This window comes from Entelurus aequoreus, linkage group LG18 (genome assembly GCF_033978785.1).
Source record: "Entelurus aequoreus isolate RoL-2023_Sb linkage group LG18, RoL_Eaeq_v1.1, whole genome shotgun sequence".
NCBI classification, from domain to species: Eukaryota; Metazoa; Chordata; class Actinopteri; order Syngnathiformes; family Syngnathidae; genus Entelurus; species Entelurus aequoreus.
In genome coordinates, this window is record NC_084748.1 from 30,705,141 (window position 1) to 30,714,875 (window position 9,735).

Here is a 9,735-nt window from a genome sequence, read left to right on the forward strand (position 1 = left end):
CGGGCTCCAGTACTCTGGAATGCCCTCCCGGTAACAGTTAGAGATGCTACCTCAGTAGAAGCATTTAAGTCCCATCTTAAAACTCATTTGTATAATCTAGCCTTTAAATAGACCCCCCTTTTTTAGACCAGTTGATCTGCCGTTTCTTTTCTACTCTCCTCTTCTCCCCTGTCCCTTGCGAGGGGGAGTTGCATAGGTCATGGATGAAGTGCTGGCTGTCCAGAGTCGGGACCCCGGGTGGACCACTAGCCTGTGCATCGGTTGGGGACATCTCTGCGCTGCTGACCCGTCTCCGCTCGGGATGGTTTCCTGTTGGCCCCGCTGTGGACTGGACTCCCGCTGATGTGTTGGATCCACTGTGGACTGGACTTTCACAATGTTATGTCAGACCCACTCGACATCCATTGCTTTCGGTCTCCCCTAGAGGGGGGGGGGGGGGGGGGGGTGGGGGGTTACCCACATATGCGGTCCTCTCCAAGGTTTCTCATAGTCATTCACCGACGTCCCACTGGGGTGAGTTTTTCCTTGCCCGTATGTGGGCTCTGTACCGAGGATGTCGTTGTGGCTTGTACAGCCCTTTGAGACACTTGTGATTTAGGGCTATATAAATAAACATTGATTGATTGATTGATTGGGGAACACATATTCACCATTAATTAGTTGCTTATTAACATGCAAATTAGTAACATATTGGCTCTTAAATAGTCATTATTAAGTACTTATTAATGCCTTATTCAGCATGGCCTTATTATAACCCTAACCTTCTAACCCTGACCCTAACCAAATAACTCTAAATTAAGTCTTTATTACTTAGAATACGGTCTTTATTACTTATAATAGGGTTCGGTGAATGCGCATATGAAACTGGTGGGGTTCGGTACCTCCAACAAGGTTAAGAACCACTGTATTAGGCTAACCTAGCATGATATGACCGTAATGTTACTGTAACTTTTGTGTCCTCCTGTCGCACTATGTTGTCTTAGGTAATATATGGCATCTAGTATATTGAAAAAGTGCAGAGTTACAGTGTGTACAGTATGTAAAAAGTGGGTAGCGCACATTAGCGCTTCCCAAACCTGCACACTCCCAGTAGAGCTTACCCGAGTAAGGCAAACATCAAACATTAAGGCGAGATATTTGAGCAACACATTTTGAACACACTCTTAACAAACCCCTGAAAATGATCTAAAAATGTAATAGTATGACACCTTGATTTATTCACAAGCTGAACATCACCATCTGGACAAAGCATCTGACAACATCTTTCCACGCAGCCCAAACTGGTTTAGAAGAGCAGAATGACAGTGACATGCCTTGTGTTTGCTAAGACTGAGCACAGGAAGTTGAGCCAACCACAAAGCCTCGATCCTGCGCCAGGCTGACAAAACCGGTCATCAGCCACTAGACTAGATCACTCAAGATGCAACATGTCAGATCAAACAGGATGGAATAGTTGTTGTTGAATCACATCTAAGGAGAATTGGCGCTGATGCCCTGCAGCTTGTTTTATTGACGTCATCACAAAAAAAACAACGCTTTTTAGTACAACCACAGATCTGTATTTATTTAAAAAAATCAACTGTTGTATTGTTAGGAGGAGGACCAGTATAATTGTGATTGAAAGTGTGTTGGAAGTGTCCACTGGGACAACTAAAGAAAGGAACAATCACAGACAAGTCCAAGATACAGGTGAAACTCAAAAAATTACAATATCGTGTTAAGGTTTGTTTATTCCAGCAATTAGATTTACAAGGTAAAACAAATATATGACATAGGCTCATAACATGCAACTCAAGACATTTCAAACTTTCTTTTGATATAATTTCAATGAAAGCTGTATTGGCCCTCACGTGTGAGTGTGAATAGTTGTCTGTGTTGGCCCCTGCGATGAAGTGGCCAAAGTGCAGCTAGGATAGGCACAAAACCTGTATATCACTCAGTGACATCCTCATACAGATAAAACAACTTAATAGCACCTCTTTCCAGATTAAATATATTGTTTGACTCAAGAGTAATCAAGCCAGAAGATGCTAATATACATCCAATATCATCTTCCAAATAGTGGTCTGGGTGTTTATTTACTCAAAAGTGGAGCATAACTTCCATCTATAAGAAGGTATGGCTTTTCTTTTGGGGGAGGGCTTTCGTGTGTGTGTGTGTGTGTACTAATGCATTTTTCCAAAAATAAATCCTATACAACTTATAAAAACGACATTGTAATAAACACTCTTCCATATTGCTTATATAAATGCTAATGAAGTTGAGGAAAATTAATAAAATCTCATACGCGCTTAAAAACATCATTTATCAATTAAGTCAAATGATGACTGTGTACTTAGAAGGTTTTAATATGTTGAAAACACCTTTAATGTTTCATCATTAAGCCCTTCACGAATGGACCTTGGGGGAAAAAATGTAGTAAGTATGCAAGCGAGTCCTTGGAAATGAACCCACTCAACTCCCAATGCTGTGAGAAAATGCTAAAAAGCTGCAACAGCTCTGCCATCTATCGGCCAGACATAGTCATTGCTACATAACACAAGACCTACTGACAAAGGCAATGAAACAAAGGTTTGACCAAGAGAACATTTGATTTATTCAGGTACTGAAACTGAAACCATGGGTCAGAACAACTCATGACATTTTGGAGTATTGCTAACTTTGCCTGGATGTGATTCACTAAAACTGACAAACCAAAAGGGCCTAAAAACAAATATTGCTATTACTAGTTGAAAAATTAAAAGGACTTAACCCCACTAAAATAATTTAAAAAAAGACAGACTTAAAAGAGAAACATTCACAAATCACACATACATCACAACATAAAAAAACTATATAAAATCCAAACTTAAAGCCACAGCAAAATAAATCAATTGATGCCATGACAGCATGAAAGTTTATTATAACCTATTCATTTTCCCAAAGTATCTACCTGCTAAGGTCAAAAACTATCTTCCAAGCATGGAAACTGACACGGAATCCCCTAATGAAAAATGACAACAATCACTGCACTTCCATTGAGGGCTAACAAGGCTGACAGAATTGAGCGATGGTGGTAGGAACATGGAATGTCTCTTTGGTTTACTCATCTGCGTCTGCAAACTGTTCAAATTCTGCAGCGATTTTAGGGCAGTGCCACTGCAGGGGATGTGAATGGTGTATGGCTGGGTTGTAATTGGGTCCGATTCCCAAACCCTCCCATTGATCCAGTGATAAACCCTGCAAAGTCAACTGCAGCACATCTTCTTGACCTGGAAGGAAGAACAATACCATCAAGACATTAGTTTGGCATGTTACATGAAAGCCTAAATTACCATTATTGCTGCTCTGACAGATGCTGATTCACATTTATGTCCAACTGCGGAGTTATAATATTTTCAAAGAAAATTAAAGATATTGATTGAGGGAGCTGTATTATACATGCATACCGGTAATTAAATGCAGGAACAACAAAGAAAATGCACGTGAGCAATGTCTCATAGCCGTGCAGCAAGTGCAAACCCTCAATCAGGTGTATCCATCCAGGAACAATTAGCCCTGCCTCCAACTGTGTCACATTATTCATAATAAACAAGCATAAATAACAAATACAATCTGCTACTGTAAAGCAGTTACACATTACCATAGTAACATGGACAAAACATTTTTTCATAATCAACCAGGCGATCCCATGGATTAAATGAATACACAGAAAGCAACATTATTCATGTTAATCCGCACAACTATTTCGGATGATCAACACATTGCATATTTTACAAATAATAAGACGGGTATTATTATTATAAGAAAAAATATTATTTACCAGAAGGTTGGACCCTCTTTTCCACATTGGCCTGGCAATCCTTTTCCCAGTCTTCATCCTCTAGTGGCGGCGTCATGTGCTGTGTTGGCTTCTCAGGACACGCGCCTAGTGAGTCTCTATAGAGGGCTTCTGATTATCATGTTGGACTAATCTCATTGATACTTGAGAAAAATAACTGGCTATAAAGAGACGGCAATTCAAATAAAATAAACATGTAAAATGAGTGCCTGAAAGTGGTATTACTCTATTATTTAACAAAGGACCGAGTATCTTAGTATGTTTTAGATGGTACTATATGTGGATACTCATTAGGGGTGTGCGATACTGCCGATAAAATTATTTGAGTGACGATAAAGCTTTTAATAATATCGTTATGTCGCGATGATGCACGTTGATGACACATTGTAGCTGTGTCCCGTAAATTTCACAGCGACAAGAGATTGAAGCCGTCCTCAACGTAACGCGGCGTTCTCGCTAGCGGCTAACGTCCCTCCACAGTGACGCTTCAAAATCACTAATACACTCTTTCATTGTGCCAAAAAAACATGTTTCTTACATGTACTATTATCACTGGAGGGGTAGAGGACTATGGATAGCTAGATCTGCTACAGTACACAACATAGGAGGATACAAAATCAGTATAGCTTACCGCTAAGCTAAAGCTCTTGAATAAACAGGCGTGGGCAGATCGATACAAATCTCAACAATAACAATATCATGTACTGTCTTACCTCACCACATGGCACTTCCAATATTGCAGCCTCACCACATGACATATTTTTTTGTGTTTTTTATAATCAAAGCCTACAACATTTTACCTCTTAATTAAACATTTCCAAGCACAGAAATTACTAAATGGTCTAAAAATACCTATACTACAAGTGGCATTGGCCACCAAATAAAACCAAACCAATCAGAGTACGATGTTCAGTATCATGGCCGCTAACTGGCTCAGCCTCAGGCAGCAATACTATTTTAGATGAAAAGAATATAATGGGGACGAATGTGTGTTATTTTGCATCTAGAGGGCTCTCATAATGTTGAAAAATTTATTTAGAAGGTCATAAACAGTTTTTTATGCTCGAGCTATGAAAATATTTGATTAAGAAATGATGATTCCTACTTTACGGGAATTCATTGATCACGGTCATGTCCAGGAACAGTTAAGAGTGGCAAACGAGGGATTACGGTATAGTACGATACAATTATCGTAATTATTAGATCAATATTTATCATAATCACAAAATTGTTTTTGGCATTTTTGTTATTATATACGAAATCAGGAAAAAAAATGCCAATAGTATATTTTGTTTTTGTTTAGTTAATTGTCCCAATTTACTTTATTTTGAATGTTGTAATAAAAGGTAATAAGGATTTTTTTTTTAATATTATTTATTGTCACACTGCTATGCCATGTTTTTGTTGGGACTACAGATGTGATAAAAAATTATATTATTTAAAGATGATGAAAAAGTATGAACAATCAATATGGCCAATACTGCCCATGTAACTACTTGGTATGCAAATTTGTAGTATCCAAACAAAACAAAAATAAGCTGCTTAATACATTTTTACAGACTTGTAGATGGATCCATGTTACAGCAGAAAGTAACTAACTATTAACAGTATATTAGCAAGTATATTAATAATAATTGTGGGAAAATAATTAGGGCTGTCAAAATTAACGTGCTAACTCCTGTGATTATCACACAAAAAGTTATCGCATTAGTCAAGAATACACTTAGATTAATTAAATGTATTTTTGACAGTAAAAGCTTCTTTCTTTTTTTTACTTAACCGCTATATAGTCAGTAATCCAATCAATGCATACATCTGTACAAAATGATTGAAAAGACTCCCTGAACTGATTACTGGCAAATTTCACTTCAAAATAAAGCCTGAAAAAACTTTAGATAATGCTGTGACCAGATTTTGTGCAAATAAATGACATGCATTCAAGTAAAAGGTTTAAAAACGTGCCTGAAAGACATTCTGACAACAAAATTGCATTTGTGTACTGATATTACAATCTTTTCTTTAGCAAATTTTAATCATGTAAGTGAGTAATCACCCGTGATTAATCATGATTAATCTTAATTCCAAAATGTGATTAATCAAATTAAAAAAATTAATCACTGCACAGCCCTAAAAATAATACAACTGGAAATTACGCAATATGTTACCGCAAACAGCCATTTTAATCCATTTTAAAATGGTTCTATTATCATTTATATACCAAATAATTCATTGTGTATAACATTATCGCAAGAGGCTGCGATATACTGTATATCTCAATATGGATTTTAGGCCATTTCGCCCATCCTTACTACTCATATATGCCAGTATAAATACAATTAGTAACCCACAAAGCAACGGTCAGAAAGGTGACCCACCTCTTCTTATAGCTGTTTTTCCTTCTCCATCTCAGGCTCCTTGCCCTGGTATTCGCAGGTGGGCTGGGTTCGGTTGCCGGTTGCTTAGAAGTGGACGATGCGTGGTCCTCTCTGGTGGTCCGGTTTACCAAGATGCCATCTGGAGCGCTGCTATGACTGCTTCTGCCAGGACCCATGATAGTTGAAAAGGTGCTGCTGTGTTTCCTCTTAGTCCTTGCAGGTGCTGCTTGTGTATCCTTGCCCTTAAAGCCATGGTTTAAAAGTCCATTAAGCATGTAGGGTGGTTTGGTGGCATTCGATTTGACCGGTTTTGACCTTTTTAGACGATTCGACCCAATACTGGTTCTCGATCGGCAGTCATTGCCAACAGAGGCTTCTTTCAGCAAACCTTCAGACTGGACATTTGGACCATTGGCAACACAGATGTTCTCAAGGGCTTCTTCTCTTCTGTCCACTATGTCTGTAGAGTACTGTGGCATTTTGATATCTAAAAGATAGTGGCACAGGGTTTAGTATGTGTGGCCCACAATACGAAGGTCCTGGGTTCGGGATCTTTCTGTGTGGAGTTTGCATGTTCTCCATGTGACTGCGTGGGTTCCCTCCGGGTACTTCGGCTTCCTTCCACCTCCAAAGACATGCACCTGGGGATAGGTTGATTGGCAACACTAAATTGGCCCTAATGTGTGAATATTGTCTGTCTATCTGTGTTGGCTCTGTGATGAGGTGGTGACTTGTCCAGGGTGTACACCCCCTTCCGCCCATGTGCAGCTGGGATAGGCTCCAGCACCCCTCGACCCCATAATGGGCCAAGCGGTAGAAAATGGATGGATGGATAGTTTGATGTAAGGGCATAGCCACGACAGAACTGAACTCTTTAAAGTTTACAGTACACTGACCATACGTCCTCTTTTCCCCGGACATGTCCTCTTTTGCGGGGCTGCCCGGGTGGGGTTTCTTAAATGCCTCAAACGTCCGGCATTTTGAGTTAGGGTTGCGTATATTTTCAATGTACATTCAGAGTTAAGAACGGGTTAAAAACAAAAACTGTGGAGACGAGCGCATGCAGCAACATTCGTGAGTGAGGGAGTAGAGAGACAGACCGGACACAAGAGAGAGATGTCGAAACGTAAATGCAACTTCACGGATGATTTGCGGAAAAAGTATCCGTATTTTCGTCCTGGCCATGACACATGGGAAGCAAAAGGAACGTATGTATCTGTGAACAAAAAAGGGGCCAACGATCTACAAGCCCAAATCGACACTACAAAGCACAAAACAGCTATGCAGAGCGAGAGCTCGTCTGCTAAATTGACACGTCTGCTAAATTGACAGAGTACTTTGTGCGACCTGGTAAAGGAGAAGACATTGTAAATGCAGCAGAGGGTGTTTTAGCATTCCACACAGTCAAACACTATAACAGTTACAGGTCGATGGATTACACCAGTGCTTTGCTGGAAATAAGCTCTTCAGCTAAATATGCATGGGCAAACATGGAAGGCCAGGGAGACAAGGAGGAAGACCAGGGAGATGAGGAGGAAAACCAAGGAGATGAGGAAGGCCAAGACGACTAAATAAGAACAAACGCAATACGCTACTCTTCCTTTTTTTTGTTTTAAATGTTGACTCTGCATTATTTCTATTTTTTTTTTTTTTTTACATAAGCCAAAAAGAATTGGCTAAGAAATGCTACCTCTGTTATTGTTTTAACTGATTTGCGAAATACTCTTCACATATGGTGTATTCTCTGAGAACCTCTGGTTTTGTTTCAAATGTTTTGAGGCATTATTTATATTTTTTTTACATTAGAATGGTTCTTTTACACCAAATAGGTGTAAAAGAAAGTGCATCTCTACCTTCTTTCAAAACCGCACTAAAAGAACACCTCCAGGCAACTACAACCCTAGACTAACCGCCTCCCCCCACCACATCCCACCTCCCCGGATTGTAAATAATCAAATGTATATACTTGTTCTTATGCTTTCTGAGCTCACTATGTTCACTGCTCGCTGTACATATCCTACGAAGTCAGACCTACACTGTTTCAATGTCCATTTCTGAGATGATATAATTGTTGATGACTGAAGTGCTGTTATCAACCAAACCTAACCCCCCCATCCCAACCCCCTCCACATCCCACCCCCCGGGTTGTAAATAATGTAAATAATTCAATGTATATACTCTGATGATTAACTTGTCTGATGACTGTATTATGCTGATAGTATATATTTGTACCATGAATTGATTAACGTGGACCCCGACGTAAACAAGTTGAAAAACTTATTCGGGTGTTACCATTTAGTGGTCAATTGTACGGAATATGTACTGTACTGTGCAATCTACTAATAAAAGTATCAATCAATCAAACCAGACTGGGAAGAGACATTTTAAAGAATGGGCTGTGATCTGTTTTTTGTTTAAATTTAATTAACCTGTTTTGAGGCAATATTTATCCATCCATCCATCCATTTTCTACCGCTTGTCCCTTTCGGGGTCGCGGGGGGTGCTGGAGCCTATCCCAGCTGCATTCGGGCGGACTTGTACACCCTGGACAAGTCACCACCTCATCACAGGGCCAACACAGATAGACAGACAACATTCACACTCACATTCACACACTAGGGCCAATTTAGTGTTGCCAATCAACCTATCCCCAGGTGCATGTTTTTGGCAATATTTATGTTTACATTATACACAAAGAGGTTATTTTGAATATTGCTACCTCTGCACTTTTTCTAAAACTGCGAATGTTACAGAATGTAAGTGTGACTTATTTTGTTATAATGTCAACAGAGGGGGAAACAATGCTTTATTTAAGTAAATACATTATTTATAAAGCAAGTTCGAGTATCATTGGCAAATTGTCACCTCGTCCCGGCCTTGGCACGCATATATGGGTCTTTTTTTTGGGATTTCAGAAAATAGTCAGCCTAGTTTACAGCCAACCTCTCATTCACACAAAGTGAGGTGGGCGCCATGTTGTATCTAAATAATGGGCCCTCCATCAACTCTATGCAGTTACATGTACTAACACCTTTAAAGCTACATTTGACACCTTCAGAGCATGTTATTGATTTTAATGTTCATATAGTGTGTCGTAATTTCAGGAGTGTCTTTTGCTACCTCTTAACAAGAAATGATGGTTAGCCGCTAAGCTAAATGCTAAGCATGTGTTAGCCGAGTGATTGACAGCCTCATTGTGTGAGCTAAAGGCCACAAAACGGTAAAAAACCCACTATCGAGTCAACCACGGGGAAATAAAGTGGCTATTTTTGATGATTCAATGTATAAAAAGCACTGCTTTAGTTTAATTGCGTCTCACCTGTGCTGCAGTTTGAAGTACGCCCCTCTGGACTGGGCTCGATGGTCAAATTGGTAACCGTCTGAAACAAGAAGTTCAACACTAGAGGGCGCCACAGCGGAGCCATGTTTGTACTTTTTCACATGTGTTTTAATGTATTTTATTTGATGGTTTATAATGATTAAAATGCACTTTTTAAATTGTAGGCATACTTGCATAAATAAAGTACAAATCTAAATATT

The 9,735-nt window shown here is 39.4% G+C and overlaps 1 protein-coding gene across 1 annotated transcript; it reads right to left on the reverse strand.

Annotated features, from left to right (window-relative positions):
* Nucleotides 1-1,780: 1,780 nt before the first annotated feature.
* On the reverse strand, nt 1,781-9,620 carry LOC133633420 (uncharacterized). The gene is made up of 4 exons (XM_062025945.1): nt 9,515-9,620; nt 6,196-6,682; nt 3,803-3,918; nt 1,781-3,251 (listed from the first exon to the last, which is right to left on the reverse strand). Exons 1-4 carry the CDS (start codon nt 9,618-9,620, stop codon nt 3,082-3,084), a joined length of 879 nt encoding a protein of 292 aa, XP_061881929.1. The 3' UTR covers nt 1,781-3,081.
* Between the last annotated feature and the right edge of the window lie 115 nt (nt 9,621-9,735).

Coding starts and splice junctions, on each gene's coding strand:
- LOC133633420 (XM_062025945.1), bottom strand. CDS start 9,620: ATGGCTCCGCTGTGGCGCCCTCTAGTGTTGAACTTCTTGTTTCAGACG. Junction 3,919..6,195: donor AAAAACAGCTATAAGAAGAG/GTGGGTCACCTT, acceptor AGCCCTCTATAG/AGACTCACTAGGCGCGTGTC. Junction 3,252..3,802: donor AAAGAGGGTCCAACCTTCTG/GTAAATAATATT, acceptor TCTTCCTTCCAG/GTCAAGAAGATGTGCTGCAG.